The sequence below is a fragment of the Pelmatolapia mariae genome, linkage group LG17 (genome assembly GCF_036321145.2).
Source record: "Pelmatolapia mariae isolate MD_Pm_ZW linkage group LG17, Pm_UMD_F_2, whole genome shotgun sequence".
Classification (NCBI taxonomy): domain Eukaryota; kingdom Metazoa; phylum Chordata; class Actinopteri; order Cichliformes; family Cichlidae; genus Pelmatolapia; species Pelmatolapia mariae.
In genome coordinates, this window is record NC_086242.1 from 11,947,501 (window position 1) to 11,972,473 (window position 24,973).

Genomic DNA, 24,973 nt, shown 5'->3' on the forward strand with positions numbered 1-24,973 from the left:
TACTTGTACAATGATGCACTTAATCTGCTGTGTCAGCATTTCCATGTCAAAGTCCTTTGGTTACAACACCATTCTGGACAGAAAGACCAAAGCGAAACAAAACACATATTCTCAGTTTTCTCTGTGAGAGGAAGCACAATGGCATGGTAGTTTAGGTATAAGGAGGCTTTTGAGAGAGTTAGCAGCCAAATTTACATCTTTAACAATTTCTTTTGCTTTTTATAGACACAATCTCAAACTCTTGTAAATGCTGGATTTTTAAAAAAATGTATTGTAGATGCTACTGTATTTATATATCTCCTCTCACTGAACACTGTTTTTTTTATACTGCATTCACTTAGTGTAAACTTGTGAGTGCAAGTAAACACAAATAAATTTGACTTAGTGTAGTTTAATTGATTTATTTTTTTACTGCCCTATAATTCTTAAAATTGGGTGGATTTAGCAGTATTGCCTGTTTTAAAAGAAAAAAGTATACTACCTTTTTTAAAAAATTTGAATTGACATAAAATACCAATTGACCAATAGGATTTGTTGGAATAAGAAAACAGACATCACCGCCAGGGTTCATAAGATACCTTGAAAAGAAATCTTCAAGGTTATTGGGTTTGGGGGGAAAGGTACAACATTTATAGAAAGATTTATTATTTTATGTAATTATTTCAGGTATATTTAAGTATAATTTTGTTATTTTTTATATATTTTTTAATATTTACAGTTGCTTAGAGGTTGCTAGATAGTCTGTGATTATAACGTTGTATATGTGTAATAGAGAAAACAATACACATCTATCTTGACATCTTACATCACATGTTGATTTCCTGCCCTAATTTTTAGTTTCACTTTAACAGTTTGTAAATACATAAACATAAATTCCAATTAATTTTTATTATAATATAACTGAAGCTGCTCATATTTTTGAAACTTGCACTTCTAGTAGTTTAGATTGTTCATTGTTGTTAAATGACTAATTCTTGCTTACAGAGTGTGTGTTTAACTTTTTTAAGGCTATTCAAAAGTTCAAAAATGCTGCTGTGTCTTCGCTCTAGCCTGCCTCATTAGCTGATAACCTTTAAAACTCTGCAGTGAAGAGGGGGAGGGAGCGAGATACTCACAACATTGCTTGCACCGTGCCTTTATTTCTCTTCTATTTAGATATTTAAATGTAGGCATATTTTGATACTTTGACTACAGTAACTTTTTTTCATCCCCGTTTCACAGTGGTTTCCTCAGATGCGAAAGTTGCAGTCTTTTCACAACACTAGGCCTGCATCACACGCAGGTTAACCCACAAGGTCTTATTTCTTAAGAATAAAAGCTCACTTCACCTGCGATTTTAGCTTCTTACATCAGGAAACCACAAGCAGTGTTCGTGTGAATGAAAGGAAGCTCAACGGGAAGAATCGGAGCCAAACCTGATGTTTTAAAGCATGGACTTTCAGGGCCTAGTCATGTTCAAAACGAAATGGCATAGTACTAGGGACCACTATTGCATTTGAATTTCAAGGTCTTAGCTCAGTAGAATAAGGTGTGCTAATGCAACTACATATTATTTTCCAAGTATATGTGGGCATAGATAGAACATAGATCTCTTCCTTTTTGCAGGTGCATGTATTTTAAACAGAAGAGTTTCCTGCACAAATTAAATCTATTCTGCATCAATCTGTGTTTTATTTGTTTGATTTAAAACTGCTTTAGCACAAATGGAATTGTAATTCTGCCTCATGGAAACATTTGGCTCTCAGTTTCTTAGATTTTCTTTTCACTTTTAAGTTACCTAAGCAATATGTTGTTTTCAAGCTGCGATCTATTTTCCCCAGCTATTTTCATTTATTGCATCTTTTGCCAAGTCAAGCCAAGCCAGCTTTATTTATAAAGCACTTTAAAACAGCAAGTGCTGACCAAAGTGCTTAACATTAAGAACAGAATAAAAATGCAAAACCATTAATACAAAAACAATTCAAAACAAGTAAAAATCAACTCTCATACTGTGGCTAATGAAAAGAGGTAGGTTTTACAAAATTACTTAAAAATGGATTGTAAAGAAGTCCTTCTAATATTCTGGAAGCAAGGTTTTGGGGGAAGTTGATCATTTACTTGATTACTGATTACCTCACTCCGTGGAATGGCATGGAAAACAGATCTTCATTCATTTCCCCTGTAAATATACTATTTGACGCAAACTTTTGTCAATCAACCATTAGGTACGGACTGAGATTAATAAGGAAATCGAGGCAGTTAGCAAGGCAGCTGATCCTCTGAAGATTCTTGCCAATGCTGATACTATGAAGGTTCTCGGTGTCCAGAGACCCCTACTGCAGGTAAGAGACACTCACCATATTCTAATCAACAATTAAATGCTTGGTAATAGCATTTAACACTTGTAAATGTACTGATACTATGTATGTAATGGAAATGAACGTGGAGAGTATTGCCAACACAACTCAACGTCACAAATTGTTTTCCTTAAAAATTATCATCAGATTAAATCAACAATCTTCTCAGTGTAAAGTGGACACCTGAACACTCATGGACTGGACAATGATTGTGCAAAGGGTGACTGTAGGTAGGGTGACTACCTACAGTTGCAAAGAAATCATTTGATATGTTTCATAAATACCTAAAAGAAGAAAAGTATTTGTGTGTTATTAGTTCAAACAGATTGTTCATAATTATCACTTCAATGAGGAAAAGCCTGGTAATTCCATAGGGTTTCCAAACTTTTTACTGCAATTATCTACCAGCTTTGATCAGGTTTGTCAGCATTTTTGCTTTATCTGGATACTATGAGCTTTGCATTTGAAGTACCTTGGACTTTTTTGGTGTTAAAAACCTCACAAACCTGTGTGCACCCACAATATGCGAATAGCACATGTCTGGATGCATGCAGCTGTTTACGTACATTCACCTCACTGTTTTCTGTGAACTTTTCTTGGTTTAGTTTTTAGACAGACAGATTCAGAATCCCTTCTCCCTCACTTTCTCTTTCAGATCATTATGTTTAGCCTGCCAACTATCTCACAGGATCATAATTAACCCTGAAATCATGCTTGATCTTTTTGGAGCTGTTTCTAAGTGGTGGTTACAGTGTGTGACACACATGCACATATATGTCGTAGCACTTATATGTGTCTTTCATGGGCCTTTTTATGCAAAAAAAAACACATTTTTGATAATAATGGCTGACCTTCTAAGGGTTTTGTGGCTGAAATTCACTCTGTGTCCATGACACACACACACCAGATGACTGTGACACTTCATGGCTGCTGTATCAGAGAGGAAAAATAGCTTCATTTTTTAGATGTTTCTTTTTGTTGTGTCTATGTGTGCAAGTGCAGCTTTCTCTTTAGGTGCCCTAGTGATTATTTCCTGTTCACCAGTCAGTGCCCGTGCACATGCATGCACATAGTTGTTTTGTTATTGTCCTGATATTGTGATATCTACCTCTGCTTTATTTTGTCACCTGAATACAAGGAAGATTAATTAAGTTTCAGCGCTCAAAGTTCAATTAAACAATAAGTGCCTAGAAACCATCCAAATGAAACCAGTCTACCTTAGATTTACAAACTATCGAATCAACTCATTGTGACTTGCTAAAACACTGGCTCACGTGGTTGATTTTTGGCAGTCTTTTTAATTCAAAACAGGCTCGTGGCAGGTTGAGGATTATAACAATGCCAAAGTCAAGATTTAGACAGTTGGCAAGATTTGTCTCAGCTGTCAGATTCTCAGTGTTTAGTGGGTATGGCTGTCTGTGTCTCCAGTATTGTAAAAATGTATGTTTTGCATGCACGCTTTATTTTTTGCATATCAGTCTATAATATGCATGTTTGTATGTAAGTGTGTGTTTGTCCACGCAGTTGTCAAGGAAGACAGTGTCCCAGAGAGGTAGTTTGTTTTTGCTGTGGGTGTTTGTGCGGCAGACCTTGGATATGAGTTGTCAGCTCGTGTGTACGCGTATGAGTGCGTGTTTTGCTGTGTGTGTTTGTTTCTGTCAGAGCCTTACTGTCTGCGCGCTTGGTTTTCTCACAGGGAGGGAACAGCGGTGGCAGTTCATTACAGAGAGAGAGACCGTGGGCGTTTGGAGTTCAGCGGGGTTTGTTTACGGCTCGGGCCCCTCCTTAACGAGGAGTTCAGCATCTTGCTAATTATGCTGCTGTGGCTAATGAGCCTTTCTGCTGATAGTGGGGAGTGCAATAAAACACTCCTTTTGTTTGGGCTTTTTGCCTTTTTTAATTGGGCTGAATAAAAGACCCTTCCCTGCTTCTTCTCTTGTGATTCACATTCTAGGGTCAGGATGGCATTTGTGTGTTTATGGTACGTTTTTCATGTGTGTTTTGGTAGCAGTTGTGTATGTTTTGCTACCTGCGTGTGATTTTGTTTTTGGCCTCCAATTTGAGAGCCATCCTACTGTTTTCTTTGATGGCCTTCATCCACATGGCCACTGTTATGACAGACTGCGCTCTCTCTTTCACAGTGTGGAGTTTTTCTATTCACTTAGTTGTCATGAGAGCTTTTGATAATGGGGTTTGACACCTTTCATCCAGAGAATATATACTAAAATAGGTTTTTGAACTGGTTCTGCATAAAGTACTTTGTCAGGAACTTCTATCTAATCATATTGTGAGCCTCTGTGCTTGCACTAGTTAATTAAAGATTAATCAGATGTGTCTTTGTGTCTACATATCCACGGTGTTGGTGGACATATATGTACTTTATGTGCCCCCTTTAAGTCCCCTGGTATTTTCTGTGCCAGATGCTATCAGAAAGAAAGAAAGACACAAACTGGCATCAGAACCAACACGGTTAGAGGAGGGGGAATAGCCCAGCATTGCTACACAACATTAAACACCCTCTCTTATACACCTTGGCTGCAGCCACATACAGCAAACCATAGGGGAGCACATTTTATAGATGCATCTGCTCTCTGCAACCACTGAAGCAAACATTTATGTGTGCAATAGTTTGAATTGGAAGAAGATATTAGCATTTGGGGTTTGGGGTTTTGTATGGTGCAGAATTGCGTCGCGGAGGTAAGAGCCTAGCGGCACGCGTACATAGGCCATTGGTCACTTTTAAAAACCTGTGTATACACAATAAGGCATAATTGGTCTATCTTTGTGTTTCATATATATACACATATACATCGAGACAATATGTATGCTATCCTATCCTTCTGACCCTCTGTGATACAATATGTGGTGGGGTTACCCATGGTCTTTTTTTTTTTATTGCTCCCTCACATATCATGGGTAGAATATTTATGAATGCATTTCCATGACATTAACTTTTGGAGTGGATCATAGTTATTAAATATATTTATGTTTTATGAATTATTTGACCTTTTGTTAGTGATATCTCTGCAGGAGAAACAGACAGAGTGACTTTGTGGAGGTGAATATCACAGCTTATGTTTGCTTAAGCAGCCTTTAATAAGCAATAGACATTCAGCCTAGGCATAGGTTAATAAGTTATAATGATAGGGGCAATGGGTTTCCTATCACTAGGTACCAGCGGTGTCAAATACTGTTTTTATATATCATGTATATGTATTCATCATATTGATATGATTAAGAGGTGACACTGGCTGTATATTGTCCACTAGGAGCATGAGATAAGGGCTTTCTAGGGCTGTATATAGCTCAGTGGGAAAGGCTAATGTCCATTCATGCGTCTGTGTGATAGCATAGCCAGGGCTGATAAGTCTCCAGAACAGTGTTAATGTTTAAAAAAAAAAAACAAGAGCAGGGTAGCCAAGCTACCGATGTCTGCCTGTTTAAAAATTCTTTCAGTTTTTCTGGTGGCTTTCTTTCTTGCCTTGTCTTTGTTGCTCTCAGCCACTCATTTATTGTCACCATAGTTATTCCCATTTCATTCTTGTTTTTCTTTCCTTTTTGCAGGGTCTAAACAGCAACTGTAAAGCAACACACAAACATACACGCTGGTAGCCGCAGCAGTGTGATGCTATCTGTCCAGAGTGTTGCCACTGATTGATTCATTTAATTAGAGTTAGATCGAGGGAAAGGAGTATAGACGGAGGGAGAGATGGGGAAGAGAATAGAAGAACAAAACAGGATAGGGAGGGTATGGTCACTCTGCTGGATAGCTGTGGAGATTGGCTCCATTAATCTTGGTAGAACCCCCCTAGTGTCCCCTTTACACACTCACTTTGTGACATCCTAACATACAAGAATACACAGTGCACACATGCGGAGACACACAACTGCAATGAGACCAACCCACCAGACCACATTTCTCTGGCCCTGAAGACCGTGATGTTGAGCCACCTGGCTGGCCACTTGGTGCGCTTGTGTTTCTGAGAGGGTCTGTGAGTGCAGATGAATTGTTTGTATTGAGCTTGTTTACTTCATTAGTCAAGACCACATCAGAGCCATAATTACAGTACACATCAGCCCTCTCTTTCCAGCTAAGTATCATTCAGCTTGGTCCCCAGTGTCTGCGCACAATAGCCGCTAACTAGTCCTTTTGTATCTGCATGTTAATGGAGTAATTGTCTGTGCATTTGTTATTCATATGTGCACCTATTTGCATTTTTTGGGTGTTTGTCTACAAACATAACTTGTTCTTGAGCCAGATGAAGACTGATTTCATTCACTCGCCATCAGCTGCCAGAGCGCTCATGGTATTGCGGATGTGTTCAGCGGCCAATGGACTGCTAATGATGTTGACCTTTTAGATTTCATATTCACATGTAGCTTTGTGAGAGAGAGAAGGTTGGAAGCAGGCACACATGCAGGCACATACACGTGTTAATTGTGCATGCACACACGCTTCCATCTCCAGTAACTGTAATGACACTGACCTTTTTATTTGCGATTATGTGTGTAGGCAATGTTTATTTGTGGAGGGTTGATCGCTTCTTGTTGATTGGCTCCCTGCTTTCCACCTCACCCCCAACCCCAATCGCACCCTTGCGCACACACATACACAGTGGAGATGGTGGTGCTGGTGGTGGTGGGATTCTCTTTATTAAGGAGACTCTCAGCTCCCCGTTCCCATCAACAGACACAGCAATCACAACACAATACACCTGTTAGCTGCATCAGCCGTGCCCTGTAATTGTGGCACAAGTGGGGGTGGGAGGTAACAGGAAGGAGGGTATTAGGGTAGTTGGTATACACACATGAACAGTAGACACACACACTCATTTACTGCCTCAGCACACTGGGAGATGAACAAACACAACCATCTTCACCAGAAGCAAAACCATCAGACAGTCCCACATTTATTAGTAAAAAGTTTGTCAGGGGAAAATGCTCAACAACCATTTTTATTTGACCAAAATAGGCATTTTCACAGAGAAATAAATAATATAAATGCTTTCCCATTTCCCAACATTTTCTCCTGAATGTTGCTTGGAACCCTCTACTACATTATCTGTCATGAAAGCGATTGTGGCCAAGCATCCGGTTGACAATTTTACAGCTATTAAGAATTATCGAGAAATAAAGCACCTTACCATTCTTACCCGCAGCACTTTTGGCTTTGCTTAAAATTAGTCCCTTCAATCTTTTTTTTTTCCTCCTCGACCAAGAGACACGAAGTTGTAATCACTAAGTCTACATGGTGCTCTCTAGAGATTGTGTGATCTTATGTTCTCATCTTGGTAGTAGCACCTTCAGTCTATCTTTAATATTTAATTAGTGCAGAAGTTTCTTTTTATTTTTCCACAAAATGAACACTATGACTTTCTTCTGAGTTTGTTCACCTCAAAGGCTTATTTCTCTTCTTCCTCCTTCCTCACTGCTGAAGGTCTAACAATACCTGCCACCCACCTTTGTCTGGTTATCTCACACCAAACACATGTACTCCTGAGGCTCACACCCAGCTGCCCTGGGCCAATAACCTGCCACTGCCATGGATATGTGACACAGCTGTACTTTTTTTGGTAGTATTTTTTAAAATATATTTTCGCACAAATATAATAGTTATATATTATTAAAAAATGTGTGTGGTGTATTAGAGAGAGCCTTTAAATAAACCAAGAAAACACCTTGAACAGCCCTGGGTAGTGCATGTTCACACCACGCATTGCTTCCACAGAGTTTCTGTGTGTAACAAGACATAATCTTTGCCTTTGGACTGAGTCAGTTACAGAAGGAGAAGTTAAAATGTCAGCTCAACCACAGACATGCCCTCTGGTTTTAAAGAAAACAGGTTTAGGCTGAAGGCTCCTGATAGAAGGTTTTGCTTGAAATTTTAAAAGCAAGTTCGGTCCTCTGAATCTGCAAATGAAAATCTTTGTGTTCTGTGAGTATTGTTTGTGTTTTTACATGTAGACCTAATGCTACACAGAAAACACATGTATTCCCCCAACATAAAGCATTCAACTGCGTTATAAAATATAACTTTCATTCACCGACATCTAAACCGAGTTCTTGTGATAAATAATTCATGGTATTTGCCAATATGTGATAAGGTGGTTGGGGGAACAAAAACACACACACCAAAAAACTGGGGGATTATGGGGTGATTACTAGAATGGAGTTTGGGGTCACAGTGGAGATTCAAATGGCACATTTGAGCTCCTGAGTGATTCCCAGGATTAGCATGTGCAGAAGCTCCATATTTTACCCCGCATTTGTGTTTGTGTGTGGGCGTAAATAGGGTGTGTGTAATGTAGAAGCCCATCTGTAATCATTCAAGTGTGATATTGCTCCTCATCTCTCAATTAAAACACTTGCGAAGCTTAATGCAGTGTTTGTATTAAAAGTCATGATTGTGGTGGTGGTGGAGGAAAAGATGCATTCTTTTAATAACTCAATTTGTCCACCCGCAGGTTGTGTACAAGCATTTATTTTATAGTAGCTTATTACGCCTTACTGTGGCCATCATAGTTAAATCCGTTATTTTCCATTTCTCATTTTAAAAATATCCAGCCTCACATAAATATGTGATTTAATTTTCATAATTTTGATGATGAGCTGATTTTACCAACGGTTCTACAATGTGAGCATTTCATTCGATGGCACTCAAAACTACATCTGTTTTGCCATTCTCAAAGATTTCATCTGGAGTAACTGAGTGTTCGTTATGTTACCGTTTTAGATGAAAGGTAAACACAATTATGTTTACTCAAAGGTTATGAAAAGATTCAGGCTGAATAAGTGAAATCAGTTGTGGAAATAGATTGCTCAATCTCAAAGCTGCTTTCAAAACTTCATAAAGAATTTGCAGAATATTTGCTTTTGAAAAAGCTGTGACATCAATAAAACACAATGCATTTCACACCTTTTTTATCTCCCAAGTACATCTTATGTTTCACAGTTCTCTCAAAATCGTCCAGTTCAGTTAGTTTCTCTGTTTTGTGTATATGCAGTCTATTATAGGAGTGATTGCTTGTACTTAATTATAATTGATGGAGGGAGTTCATGTGTGTTTGTACAATCATCTGAAAAAGACAGTTTTCACAGTTTTTGGCAGTCGTGTGAAAAACATAAAAAGACGCCATGATTCAGCAACTTTCAGAACCATCTTTAGTTGCAATAACTTGAAGTAATTGTTTTCTGTACAACTTTATCAGTCCCACATACTGTTGTGGAAGAATTTTAGTCCAATCATCTTTAAATTAAAGCCTTTATTGAGGTTTGCAGGCATTCATTTATGCACAGCTCTCTTAGAATCTCACCACAACATTTCAGTTTGCGGTCTGGACTTTGACTGGCCCTTTGCAACACCTTGATTCTTTTCTTTTTCAGCTGTTCTGTTGAAGATTTGCTGCTGTGCTTGGGATCATTGTTGCATGGCCCAATTTATGCCAAGGTTTAGCTGTTGAACAGATGGCTTCATATTTGACTCTAGAATATTTTGGTACAAAGAGGAGTTCACGGTCGACTCAGTGGCTGCAAGGTGCCCAGGTCCTCCGGCTGCAAAATAAACCCAAATCATCAACATCCCACCACCATCCTTGACAGTTTGTATGAAGCATTTGAGCCCATATGCTTTGTTTGGTTTTTGCCAAAGTTAGTGCTGTGCATTGTTAGACATCAACACTTTGGTGTCATCTGTCCAAAGGACATTTCATTGTCTGTTTTAGAGAGTTTGCTCCTGCAATAAACTAGTCATACCTGTTCAGTATTTTTCTAACATAAACATTTGACATATTAACTGAGGCCTATAGTGTTTGTGATGTAGCTCTTGGGTGTTTTGCAATTTCTCTGTGCATTGCACAGCCTGACTTTGCTGGAACATCCACTTGGAAGACTGTGTTGCAACACACCTGAATGCTCCAAACTTCCGCTTTTATAGAGGTTGCTTACACTTGGCTGTTCTTTAGTGCAATTGATTAGCAACACCTGGATGCTACTTATCCCTCCTATGAAAGCAGCCAGAGTATAGTAATTTTTCACAGAGTCCAGGGACAGCTTTCTTTTTCACATGTTTTTATGTGTATATGATAAGTGGGAAGTATATACAAAATGTTTGAAGTCCTTGAGTGTTGGCATTGTAAAGTATTTTTTTTCTAAATAACAAGCAACAGTAAATCACAAAGGTGGTCTTCTTGGTCTGATTTAAGCTGCTCCCTTTAGTGGTCGCCATGGCAGATCCTCTGCCTCCATCTCAGCCTATCCGTAGCATAATCTTCTGTCATAACCCTCTAGCACCCCTGTACATATCTTCTCCTTTTCTCACGCTGTCCTCTCATATACGTTCTCCTCTTCCTTTGTCTCTGGCCAAAAGTAGCACAGTTTCCACCGTCACTCTGTTGGCTAACAACACCAGAAGGGGCCATTGTTAATCTGGGCCCTGACCTTTTCGTTATGGAAATCTTGTTTTATATTATTCGCTTGTTTGATTTGGCCACAAATTTGTGGCAAATGCCCTTCCTGGCCATTTATCCAGGCTTAGGACTGGCACTAGAGGTACACTGGCTTGTGGCACAAACTAATTTAAAAAAAGACATTATTCACACACCTGGCATTGTGCCCCTGTTTAAGCTTGACTTTTTAAGCTTAAACAAACTCAATTACAAACTACACACTCATTTACATGCATACACATTAGAAGCAGCATGTGTTGCAGTTAAGCAGGCACAACCATGAGACCCATCCGGTGTGTGTCAGGGGAGTCTTCAGAGACTGGCTCTCCTGTGACGTTGATGAATGATCTGTCAAGACAATGTCCCACTCATGCCCAGTTCTTCTTTACCCAGGAGAGGAGAACAGCCTTTGTTGGGGGGAAAGGGGGGCAGCCAGGGGTTATCTTTGTATGTGTCCCATTTGGTGTGTGGGTGTGTGTGTGGTTGGATGGATGCACGCGCTGCTGAGGGTGTGTTATTTTATCAATTCGTGGTCAGACATGAATGGGATGGGAGAGGCATTACACGAGTGAGTGGTTTTGGGTTAGAGCATGAGTGAAATGGCAGAGACCATAAGGTTAAACACTCTGACCTCTGCACAACCTCAAGGGGTACCCCCTATTTTAATGGGGTAAATCCATGATCCGTTTCCGATTCAAACCTGAGGCCCTCATCTCTCGCTTTCTCTTCTCACAGTCATCTCCGAAAACACATTAGAGAAATCGCATGAAGCTGTTATTTAGCCACAGCCTGTTATTGGATTTTCCTAGTGAGCTTCAGTAAATAAAATCTTCTTATTCCTTCTACCTTCAGTTTTTTTAAAACCTGATGACACGTTTAGTAAAACAAATTCGGCTAGCGTAGGGAGTTTAGTGATTGCATCCCTGTTTTCTTACTGTAGTAATGACATTCCCTGTGCTGTGCTCTTTTTACTCACTCCACTAAAGGAAACGACTACTTTGAGGGTGGTTTCTGTTGTGATGACCATGCATTGAGAGATTTTACCGCTGAGGCGCCAATCTGAGTGCTAGCTCTGCCTTCATTAAACCACTATAGCTGTGGCCTTCATTTCCAAACAGCAGTTTACCCCAGCAAATTCAAGATCCATTTGCACAACCCAAGTCTAATTTTCTGTGATGACTGTGTGTTTATCTAGTAATGATGTAAAACGAGTAGCGACAGAGTGCAACCATGTGCAGCTTTAGGGTAATAAAATACTAGGAAGTAGAATTGCACAAGAAATATGGGTGGGTTAGGTTTTTTGTTTGTTTTTTTTCTCGATACCACATCATGTTGACCTTTAAGCTTGAATCATTACACAGAGGGAGAGCGTAAGATAGACATAGATTGAGAAGCATGTCTACTCCTGTGTAACAGTCAAGTAAGATGGAGGATATGTAGCAGAACTGGCTTTCCCCTACCACTCTTACTCTCTCCGTCTAAGCCCTCCCTTTCTCAATCTGTCCCTTGATTACTTTTTAATGATTGCTGCTGCCTAAGACAAATGGCTGTGTTAAATGAGCAAATTAGACAAGGGAGCTGAGTGCAAGAGCATTTGTTAGAGCAGGAGTAATGGATCGGGTATCCATTGTTTACTCTTCTCCATTCACCGACTTGGCCTGCTCTTCAGCTCTTTGTCCTTAAACCAGGAACAGGATATCATTATGATTATGGCTGCACAAGAACTTGTTGAGAATATCAGATTTCTAAACCAAAATTTTACCTTTTCCTCACTTTGTTTAACTTTTTCCCTTAAGTTTACATTAATGCAATTTTTTTGTACTTGCTCAGAGACGTTAATATTAATCTGTGGGGGGGGGGGGGTTCCTGTTATGTTGCATTTGCCGGAATACTGCACTTTTATATCAACTGATCATCACTTGAGAATATAGAACCTTATGATGAGCAAGCAAGCCATGTTTAATTTTTATCATAGTCATACTGGCACTTGTCTTTTAACAATTAATAGGTCTTGCTACAGCAGCAGCCTATTTTTACAGAAAAAAATCTTTGTTTTTATGAACTAATTAAATCCAAATGACTAATAATTATGAAAGTACTGACTTGTTTAAGTTTACCTGACCTTACCATACAGCTGACCTTACAACCAGACCCCTGGAGAAGGCAAAAAATTCTTATTATGACAACATTATCGACATAGTCACTGTAACAGAAAGTAGCAATGATGAAATTACTTTTTTCATCTTCTTATATAATCCAATTTACAGTACTAGCAGCCTACACAATGGAAGGAAGGTAGCGGCTGCCTGAACTACACTAACAGCCACCTTTCCTGCAGGGTCTGTGTAATTCCTTCTACCCTGGCAGGCTGACAAGGGAGTCAGGCATGGACAGTAAAGGGTGCTCCCTTGGCAGAGATGAGGCCTTGGTTAGCACTCCATGGGTATGGGCAGTGCTATGGATCATTACCTCCCTCATTGGAGTAGCTGCTGTTTGTGTGTGTGCATGTGCATGCTCGTCTGCATGTGACAGAATGAGCGAAGGGGAAACTGAACAGAGAAAGAGCTATTAATATTAATATCATTTTATCACATCAGGGGTTCTTTCTTCTTTTTTTTTTGATGATCAATTATAGTCACTACTGCCCCCTTTAGTCTAGCAGCCACTTAGTCATACCAGATAGTTAGTGACCTCAAATGTAATGGAACTTTTTTTTTTTAATGTATTACAAATGGTAGAATAGTAGATATAATACTTGTACATGGTAATTACATCTTTGAGATCCAAGACGCTCATTGATACCATAGCTTATTTGCATACAGTACTGTGTAAAAGCTTTGAGCCACCACTCATTTCTTTATATCTTACTTTCAAGTAATAGTTGAGCAGTAGTTCTCCCGGCTTTCTGAAGGTTTTGTAAATGTTTTCTTTGGGCAGTGGCTGTTTTTTCACTCATTATCAGTCAAGTCTTTTTACCCGATCATTTTCAAAGGAATGTTTTTCTTGTCTTTTGTTTTTAAGACAGCCACTTAAAACTAACCATGCATGAGAATGGTGCCAAATATAAAAGTAAAGACATACAATTCAACACTATTGTCATGGATTGGCCTCCCCAGATCCTGGGCATCAGTTCAAGCAGTGTGGGATTATCTTGACAGAGAATGCAACAAAAGGCAGCAAACATCCAAAGAAGAGCTTTAAAATATCCTTCAAGAAGCCTGGAGAACTATTCCTGAATACTACTTAAAGAAACTACGAGAAAGCTTGCCTAAAGGATTTCAAGCAGTATTGAAGAATAAAGGTGGTCAGATCAAATTTTGATTTATTTTTTTTTTGCCTTATTTACTGTATTTCCATGTGTGTTTGATTTAATGCATCCTTCCACCTATTTTCCATTTTCCTAGTAAAATATGAAGAACCGATGGATGGCTTGAGACTTTTACACAGTGCTACATTTAAGGTCATAGTAAATAAATGTTGACTTTGGAATATGCTGTCTGCTTGTATATGACATTTTGGTAGACAGCACTAAAAAACAAGGTGCTATACTACTCTTGCAGCTGTTTGTACCTTGAGTAACGCAAGTCATTTTTCATTTTATTAGTTTTTTGCAAAAAAATTTAGGTTTTCTATTTCGCACCTTCACTTGAAACTTCATATGAAATTCACATAGTCAGAGAAGGGATACGAAGAGAAATAGAAATCATTTGTTTAAGATTGGCTTTCTGTAAATGGTCGTAGGGGATTATTCTGCACTGCACTGTGCTACTCTTGTAGTTTCAGAGTAGCTGCAGCAAGGCTATCACCAGACTAATAGTGAGTTATCACTATTATTACAGATGTAGGCTAGGATTGGTTAAGTGCTGGGAGCAGCAAACTGGAACATACAGAGTTGTAATCTTATTTAACAGCTCTCAAATTGCTCAAAGGTGTGTGTTTTGAAAAAGTTTGCTTGATGTGTGTAAGTGTGAGTGTGTCTGGGGATATGAAGCTGCTCTGCTGTTCCCGGGCCAGCTATTAGTCACGCAGGAGTGGCTAATCTGTAATGGCTGCTGTCACAGCCCTGCCGTGGCTCCTGGTGATGGGTGCACTGTGACAAATGCGCACACACTCACTTTAAGCCTGAGAGCACACACAACACAGAAGTTCAAAACACACACGCACAAAAATATGTGCACTCACGCTGATGCACTTACATACAAAGAATCAAACATTTCACTAATAGTCTTAAGACTTCTGACAAGTTTCCCTGCTTTAGTCGTCAGTCCAGCCTCAGGTGAGGGCAAAGCAAGGGAATTTGGATTACTCCAATTACATTGCTACTCCAGCAGACCTGATGTGAAGTGACATCTACATAAATATTAGTCTACCTTTACCCTTTTTGTTTATTACTGAATTTCATTGTTTTTTTTTCTTAAAGCTGAAGTCAGAGATTTTATGTTTAGAATTTTAAAAAAAAGAAAAAAAAAAAGCTAAAACTATTTTTCTTTCCATTTAGAGCACAGTGGTGGTGGAAAAGGCCATCCAAGATCTGATGAGCCTGATGCAGGACCTGAGTGCCTACTCCAACCAGTTCCTTGAGATGGTCTGCGACAAGCTCAAGGAGTACAAAGAAATCTGCAACACAGCCTACAGGTAAAAAACACAGAGAAGGCTGGCAGGAAGCTAAAATATAACGTTAATTATTATGGTTTGATTTATACATTGTTTTAGAAATTCGGTTATTGCGTTTTCTTACAATCACACACACAGACACAGTGCTGTGAAAAGCTGTTCATCTGTGGCCTCTGGTACCATGTAACACCTGGCTAGGAAAAGAGAGGACTAGAGGATATGGAGGGGGTGATAAGCAGGGCAGGAGACACAAGAAAGGACTGACAGACTGCTGGGAGTCCATCTGGACCCTGTCACAGGTCAGCCTCAGTCTCACTGGGGCCTCCGTGTGATAAAGTGTGTGTGTTTGTGTTGCTGAACAGGTCTCTGTCTCCCGCAGCCCCACTTATGTGTGTGGTTGCAGATGTGAATGTGATACCCCGGAGTGCTTGGGGTATTAGTAATAATTGCAGAACCAAGCAGTTTCTCCAACATAGGCACAGGCAAACAAAGCAAATAGATACTGGCACTCTGCCACAGATTGTCCTCAAGCCAACTCATGGCTGCTGTAATTTTATTTTATATGTCAGTAAAGATGGTCGTAAATCACATTCACAACTCTCTGATTAGCTCATGTTCTGTTTGTTAGTACTAAACAGATATTATTTAGCTGTACTTGCTGTATGGCTCATGCACAGCAAAAAAATTATACTGGAGTTTCTTTAAAACTAGAGGTAGGATCAAAATATTGATTTAGAGGTTTATAGTCCGAAAAACCATTTTATGATTCTTCATGTTGGCCCTTATAAGATGAATAAGGGTAAAGTTAACACGCTATTAGTGAAGAAGACGCTCGCAGAGGGATATGCCCAAAAATGAAAAACCATTAACTCAGAAAGTTAAAAATTGAAAGGCCACATTATCAGCTATTTAATAATGCTAATACACACACAGTGACAGTTCAGTGCAGTAAATGCAAATCACTGTATTGTTACACTGTCGTTATAATTGAAAACTAATAATAATATAGTATGACATCATATGCCTTTTAACCGCAAATCTCATTCAATTTTTTACACTAAGTTCTTTATCTGTTGGTAAGATGAAAAAAAAATGAAACTAGTTTCTTGATATTCTTCCAATATTATTAACAGTGTGTTTCTATTTTAGGAGGAAGAACTTAAAAATACTTTTTTACAAATTATTTCTTGCCTAAGTTTGCATTATTATGTCTGTTTTCCCTCAGGGGCATCGTCCAGTGTGAGGAAAAGCTGACCATCAGTGCTTCCTGGGCTAAAGATGAAGACATCAGTCGTTTGCTCCAGTCCCTCCCTAACTGGGCAAATATGGCCCAGCCCAGACAGACCCGACAGAAGAGAGAGGATGAAGAAGACTTCACCAGGTACAAATTATGCACAGTAACAGTATGCAAATGTACACATGCTCATTCATATGCATTATGTATGTGCAGAATTAAATAATGTAAGCACAAGTAGAATAGCACATACTCACATTCACAGTAGACACACAGACAGAATCAGACGTGGATATACTCAAGCACACTTGAGCAATCACGCACTTAATCCCTCCCTCCCATTTTTGCGTCTTTGTTCACATATGTTTTGAACCCCCTCTTGTTGACTAAGATGCGCCTGTAAAAGAAGTCATGATTGCTCTTTTAAACGCCCTTTATCTGGAGGAAGTGAGGAAACGAGGGAAGAACAAAATAGGAAAATATAAGGAGAGCAGACAGAAGCAGGGAATGGGGGGGGGGTCAGTCTTATCGAAATTGCCTTTGAATGTGCACCCTCTTCAGGGAACACTGGAGCTCATCGGAGCGGAAGAGTAAAGTAAATAAATAAATTGGTTATGTGGCCAGAGAAAGTCAATCTGTTGTGTGCACTCTCTTCCTCTCTCACACACTCCCTTTTCTTAGTCACACACACACGCGCAGAGAGCACTGAGATAGCAAGAGGGAGACCATAAGGCTGTTTGATTTGAGAGCCGTAGATGTTTTCATCACTATGAAAGGGGATTAGCTTCTGCACGACTCTCAGCCCAGTGCTTTAATAAAGCCTCATTAATAAGCCACACATGCCTGTGCCCAAGTGAGAACGTATGAGCTTGTGGGTTTTGTTTATTTTACCCATCTGTTGTTCAAAGAATCTTGATCTTGCGGGTATCCTGGTGACTCTGGAGGCTAGCTGACATGTCGTGTGTTTGCAGCAGTACAGTTTTGATTTTAAGTTATCCAGCTTCCCAGGTCTCACCCTATGCTTCTGCAACCACAAGTGCTTGAACGCCAAATGCATCTCTGTGTGTTTGTTTTGGCCACTTTTTAAATCTCTGCCTTGTGTTTGGCATCTTTTTCTAAATGTTTTCCGTCACCTGTTTTTCTCTCCCACCAACTGTTGAGCTAGTGGAAACATCTTCTTTTTTAAATATCTGCACTCATAAAATTGCTCACAGTTTCCCCCTCCACTCCTTCTGTGTTTATCTCTGTATCCATCCAGCTTTCAGCCCTTCTTATTTCCCTTGTGTGTGAGTCACTGTAAAGGTCAAAGCAATAATTGAACCCTGAGATACTGAGCACATAAGCATAAGATTATTATAAAATTTGAGCTATTTTCAGTTGAACGCATTAACACACAGAGGAGACGTGTGCACATCCATTCTGTTCGACAATCCATTATTTTATTACTTTAAAAAATTGACTTCTATTATTGCTTTTATAAAATCCACTCAGTGTCTGCAAACCAGACATTTTGAGTCCAACCAGGAACCCAATCACTGATAAATTCCTCCAAAGAATGTAACACTGCGGACCGATTAAAGTGTCTTTCACAAAGTCGCTTCTGAGCTACGTCAATGCTTTCACAACTTTTTTTTAATACCAGCTATTTTTTTTTATTTTAAATGGGTATTTGCCACTTGATTGATGGTTAAATTGTGTTTTTCGTTTGCCAACAATATAATGTGCCTGTCATTCTAACCATACACTCTTACATCCCTCACCCCGTCCATCATTCAGGGCTGCTTTTGCTAAGGAGTCAGAGGTGCTGACTGGGAACCTCGGAGACAAGTTAATCCCACAGAATGAGATCCTGCGTGATGTCAGTGACCTCAAGGCACTGGCCAACCTTCACGAGAGCATGGAATGGCTTGCCTGTCGCCTCAAGACATTCTTCGTCACACTGCCTCACGCATCCAGTAAGTTGTGTAAATGTGAAGTAAACAACAGACTTAGTTGTGAACTTCCTTGAATAAGTGTATTTCTTCCAAACAAAGTAAAACCTGCACATCATAATTACAGTCGATATCTCTGAAGGTGTTATTTTTTTGATGAAATAAAACGAAGCTAGCACAATGATATTTTTGACACAAACAGAGACATATGCAGTGAAATTTCCACCTACATCTAGTACGATGACGCCAACGCAGACATCTGTTGCTGTTTGCTGCTCTTTCTGCAAAACTCAGTTTTTTCTTGAATACATGAATTTTGCTTGTGGAATGGTTGCATTTGACCAAAAGTAAGATGATCTTTTCTGTCAGTTTCCTTTCTACAGTTTGTTTTTTGTTTTTTTTGTTTATTTTACTTGAAACTGATAAAAAGGCTCTCATTGCTCCAAACTATAACTATAGTACTGTTTTAGGAAAACCTGAATATATGAGGTGTAATTAAAAAGTTTTGGAAACTGGACCAGATTTGAATTTGCCTAATCTTACCTGTAGCTGTTTGGCCCATGTCTGTGTGGATCCAGTGTCTACTGGATGTTCTCTGATGTGTCGGACCTGCCTCCCTCTAACTTGATTTTCATTTTGTTAAAGTCACAACGTGCCAGATCTTTCAGAGATTGTCGCTTTGTCTTTTCGATGCACTGTGTGCCGGCACATAATGGCAGCAACCACAGATGGGGCCGTTTATGCTGAACCCTTCTCCCTTGGATGCCAGGACATTACAAGAGACCCAAAGGCTGTTCAATTTATGGCAAATATCAGAATCCAAATTATTTTTGGTCAGTGCTGAGATAATGATATAGATAAAGATTTAACATAATTAAATTAGAAACGAGTGGATTTGTTGAACTTTACAAAAAGTCACTAAAAACTGTAATTATATGTCAAAAAATTTATATAAAATAAAATAAACTAGTGAATTTGAACTGAACCAAACATACCACAGGGAGTAAACCTGGGCTTTTAGGGTGAGGCGAACATATATTAAGTGGATGTGCTGCACAATATTTACTTCACAACAAATATACTGGGCCTTGGAAGATATGAGTTCCAAGGTTGGCGAAACATTTGACCTTGATCTTCATTGTTAGCACTCAAGATCAATGTTGACCTTGAAAAAAAATTAAAGAAGCCATATTATATGAAAGGGCATGGAGTGTCTCTGTATTTATCTTTAGTTTTTTCCTAAAATTGAAATATGATTATCTATTATATAATGTGGCACACAGCAGCTGACAGAAATGTAAAGGCTTAGTATAGAAATAACTATACAAGCACTCTAAACATGCATCTTTGTCATTGTACACCCTCTGCTGTTTGATATATTGCAGTACGGTGCTAAATTAAAACACCGGTTTGTATTCCTAAAGATGCTGCCTCCAGTGCCTTGGGTTATTAGGTATTTATTGATCAGAATGCATAGAGATTGAACGCATTGTCTGGATGGTTTATGTACAGTAGGATCACAATCAGAGATTGATGAATTTTCCTCATCTTTGCGTTCTGTGCTTCTGTAGCAACACTTCATACCTGTGCCTCATTAAATTCTTGTTTGAGTGTATTATCACACACTCATTACCTTCCCTACTGGAGTTGTCAAAGAGCACTTTATACACACACACTCATTATCTTTGGTTGTGCTTCTGCAAGTGTGGGCGCATAAACGCGTGGCCTAATCAGGACTCATGAAAGCATTTCCTACATTCCCTGCTCAGTCATCACTTTTGTATCATTAATCACTGATAAAAGAATGAAGAGTCTGTGTGTGTGTTTCCATCCAGCAAAGACTTTATGTAGATCTTATTAATCACTTATCATTAGTTGTGTTTTTTTCTAATCCCTGTTGTCACATGTCAATGTTTAATCGCCAAGATTAAATTCTAGCATCTTATAATATTCCTCTTCAAGTCCAAATCTTTTTTTGTTAGCAACATTTAATGGCAGTCAGCGAGTTAGTGCTCCCATTAGTACTCCCACTTTAGAAATACCTGAACACCTGCTTGTTCATGCAATTACCCACTTAGGCAGTAGTGGAACAGAAGTCTAAATCATAGAAATCCTGCATATTCCAGTCAGGAGTTTTAGTTATTAAACACTTTAAACATTGAAAAAGAACTAACAGTGACAAATGGGCTGCTTGGTGCAAAAAAGCATACAGAAATCAGCAAATAGAAATCCGTTGTTGAAGAGAGAGGTCAGAGGCAAATATACAGATGGTCTGACATGACAGAAAGGAAAGGGTAGGCCATCTTCTCAGAATGCACAGCAGATCTCACTTTAAAGCGATTACAATGACTTCCAGTTCTGTCAGTCAAGAACAAGTCTGCTCAGGGCGCACACGAAAGCATAGCTTGGTCTGTGTCTTGATTTGTGCTGAGGGATGCAAATAGTCCAGTAGGGTCGCAGTTTGGCATCAACAGCCTGAATCCATGGACCCAGCTTGCCATGTGTCAACAGGCCATGCTGAGTGCGGCAGGATAAGAATAAGTGGATTTTTTCCCGTGGCGCTTCAGGGTCTTGATGGCTGCAGTTTACCATCTTTTAATGACTACTTTGAAATTGATAATGTCTGCCATGTCTGCCAACTGGTTTTAGGAACATTACAGTGAGTGCAGTGGACTTCAGTGGCCTCCCCATTACATCACAGAATCCAGCAAAATTCCCTTCCATATTGATGTATTGATGTGCAGCAAAAAATCTTGCAGCGCAAGAATGTCAGCATGGATTAGTATCTCAAAGGAATGTTTTTAGCATCCAGTGGAATCCACACCAAAAAATATGTCAGGCTGTTTGACAACGAACAGGGGCCCTGAACAGCATTGATCTGGTGTTTCCTATGAAGTGTTTATACAATAAATGTGCATTAAATGTGCATAAAATCTTTTCCCTAAATCATAAACAGACTCCAGACTTTACATTGTCAGCCTCAAGCAGTAGTAACATTATTAAAGATGTCATCAAGCTGCACTTGTTGAGTTTGATTGGTGTAATATTATTATCAGTCTTGAGGAGATGGAAAATTCCCTTTGTATAAAAGCTGTTTAATTTCCAGAAAAAAATAAGACAACTGCATATTTGATATCCATTTTATTGATTTTATTGTTACTAAGGATTTATTTATCTGTTATGCTGACTGAGATTAAACAACATAATAACCACATTTTAAGATTAAAAGTATCTAGATCTTTTGTCACCTTTTACAGCCTTCACATTTCCAGTTATTGTGTTGCAGTACTTCTGAGAAACTAAGCTGTGTTCACTGTGGTATCTTGGGGCTTCTGGCAGAGCTGAGGTAAATTATTCACCTTTCTTGTAGGCATAGAGAGGGCTTCAACCTTTATCAGCCATTGTCACAACTCCCTGGCTTCAGTCCTCTGATTGCTCATTGAACTTGCACTTATTTTGCCCTTCCATATCGCAACTTTTTCTTTTAGAAATAAAATAATTAAATGAGAAATATTCTTATTTAGGCTCGACTTTGTCAGTGCAGTATCTTCCCTTCCCTCTCACTCTGACGCTAGCTTCCTTCGTCTATTCATAGATAAGAATTCAATAAAAGTACGGGAAGGGACGTGACATAATTATCATTAATTCTGGCGGGTGGCACTAATGGGAAGGATAGGGCAGTCACTTATCATGCTGGGACAGCCTCCGTATTGTTCATTATTTAGTGTTTGGTGAGCTGATGACGGACTACGTGTGTGATGGTATGGGTGCATTGTGTGTGAGTGTGCGCGCGCACACGTGTGTGTACATAGCCGTGCACTGTATGAGATGGGACAAGGGTACAGCAGGGAAAAAAGACCCCACCTTATCTCATCCCCCACCCCACCCCGCCTCACGTCTATGCCTCTCCAAATTGGATTTTATATTACAGAAGCAGTCAGGTATGAACAACTCATTTTCCTCTCCCTGTTTTTGCTTTTTCTTTATTTCATTTCTCTTTCTTGCATTCCTGCTTCATTCCTTCTTGGCTTTTCTTTCTTTCTGTCTTTCCTTCTTTCTTCCTTATCCAGCAAGAGTGAAGGTTCTTCCTTTTCTTTTTTGTCCAAGTGCTAAGGATCTGGTAGATTTTGTCCACGGCTCAGTAATCTCTGCAGTGGCTTGCTTTCATCGCTTTTCCTGAGGCTTAATTCGACTGGATGTGTGATTACATACACAGCCGTTAAGGTCGGAACAATTCTTCCTATGTACAATATTACCTCAATTTTGGGCGACTGTATTAGTCCAGAGCTTGTTTCGTTGAAAATAAACTCATTTATGTTCATATATTTCACTCTTAACCTGAATATTACCACCAGAAATCTCATGAGACTAGCTCACTTCAGTCACCTCCCCATGACCAACTAGCATCAGTAACATAAGCACATGGCTAATTTGCATATTATTACATAGTGAACTGTTGAAGCTACTTCTCAGCCCCTGTTCAACCTATATTTATTAATAGAGGCTGTTTACACAAATGGACAGCATGCTCTATGAAAAAATGGTTAAAAATATGCAGAGTTAAACTGTACATTTTACTACAAAGCTTGGCTAACATATCAGTAGTGTCCCTGCAGTTAGCTACAGCAGTGATGCTTTCCTGTAACATATTTATCCTGATGTAGATTAGATTCAGTGCGCATACTTGCAGATTTAATCATCTTTGAATATCTCTGTGTGTCAGAAGATGTCTGAAGTAACCTTGCATGTGTGTGTCGGTAAGGTAATAAGGGCTATGTGTGTATGTGTGTTGACAGACTGTCTGCGGAGGTGTCCACAGAAACGGTCTTATCGCCCATCTGGTTGCAGCACTGGCCATCTAATCCATTCTGACAATATTTACCTGACAACACACACATGCACACACGGCTGAGAAGCAATGCCAACCACTTTTTCTTCTTGACCTGGTTTATTAAGTAGACCTGCTATGCTAATTTCCAGCGCCACGTTTTTGCTCTTGGACTCAATTTGAGTAACTTAGAATGAGTTACTTTTAAAAATTAGTTCTTATTTGTCCCCTCAGTTCATCCTCCGTTTAAGACAAGCCTCTTTAAATGATGTTCCCTGTCTTCTGATTGGTTTGACCACTGTATCTTAGGCCCAAGTAAAATACCTTAAATGAGCCACTGTATTTGACAGCCTTGTTAGATCTTCTGTTGGTCAGTCTTCTCGAGCAATGCGGTATATGGTTGTGCACAAAAGTGTGTCTTAATGTTGGAAGTCTGGACATCATTAGGTAGGCGTAGATACAGACCTTTCTAATCTAGCCTGCAGGGTTTCTAGGCAGTAATCATGTGGTCTCCCTATAGGAGGAGGCTCCTTCTCATCTCAGTGGCTCACCTTAACTATGGTGAGTGCAGGTCTTTCCCCTTTAGCAGTATTTTTTCTTGACTTCATTTAACAAGGGAACTTGACTGAGAAAACATTCTTATTCACTGCAGAGACCTGGGGGGGTTAGTTTAAGTGGGAGATGGTGGTGATGTTTTTCAGTAATTGGCTACATTTTTATATAACTCCTTTCTACTCTTATTGACCACTCAAAGTGCTTTGAACTATAAGCCACATTCATCCGTTCACTCACATTCTACATTTACATTGTTTCCTGTATTTCACACATACTCACACCCTTTACTGCTTGGTGTTCAATATCTTGACCAAGGACAATTTGATGGATTGTAGGAGCCAGGGATCGAATCACCATCTGATTAGTGGAAACCCAGTCCAACCAACTTCTAAGTAGTCTAATATTGTATTCTGGTCAATATTACAGCACTCCTCACTATTACTGTCAAAACTTTAAAGCATGAACTTTTGATTCCTTCTCATTTTAAAAGCATTTGAAACAATTAGATGTCATCAGACATCAAAATCTTTTAATACCATCATTATTTTATATCTCTCTCATGCCCTTCCTTTTCTCTATCTCTGTCTCTGGACCGAAGTTTAGATCTCAGTGTGCAGATGTTCGTCCTATACCAGAGGCAGCAAAATAATTAATAACTCCTTTCTTACTGAGTCATTTATGAATCATTCATCACTCCAATCCTGCAGGATACTGTCCTTTGCTTATCTCACTCCATTTTCTTTTCCATGCTATGCTGTGGATTTACAAAAAAATATGATTTTCATGAACTCTTTAGTGAGTGTGGTTCCACAGGAAATATCATGTCCTGTTATTCCTCTTCTTAATGTGTTGATTATGCTCTTATTGGCAGTGGGTGCAGTGAGTCTAAGTGGTTGTGTTAAGATGAACTGTCCGTTTATGTAGGCGCATGCATTCTGTGTGTGTGTCTGTGTGTGAATTCCATCACTGATCTTCTCCCTTAATGTCTGCCACCCTCATCCACCACATTTGCAGATGGCAAGCAACAGACG

The 24,973-nt window shown here is 39.3% G+C and overlaps 1 protein-coding gene across 1 annotated transcript in view; it reads left to right on the plus strand.

Moving 5' to 3' along the window:
• The window catches only part of exoc4 (exocyst complex component 4), a 131,075-nt gene that overhangs the window by 81,958 nt on the left and 24,144 nt on the right, over nt 1–24,973 (plus strand). Inside the window, exons 13-16 of the mRNA XM_063460166.1 lie at nt 2,205–2,321; nt 15,279–15,415; nt 16,620–16,775; nt 18,405–18,583. Of these exons, the coding sequence (XP_063316236.1) occupies nt 2,205–2,321; nt 15,279–15,415; nt 16,620–16,775; nt 18,405–18,583 (589 nt within the window). The remainder of the gene's footprint in view (nt 1–2,204; nt 2,322–15,278; nt 15,416–16,619; nt 16,776–18,404; nt 18,584–24,973) is intronic.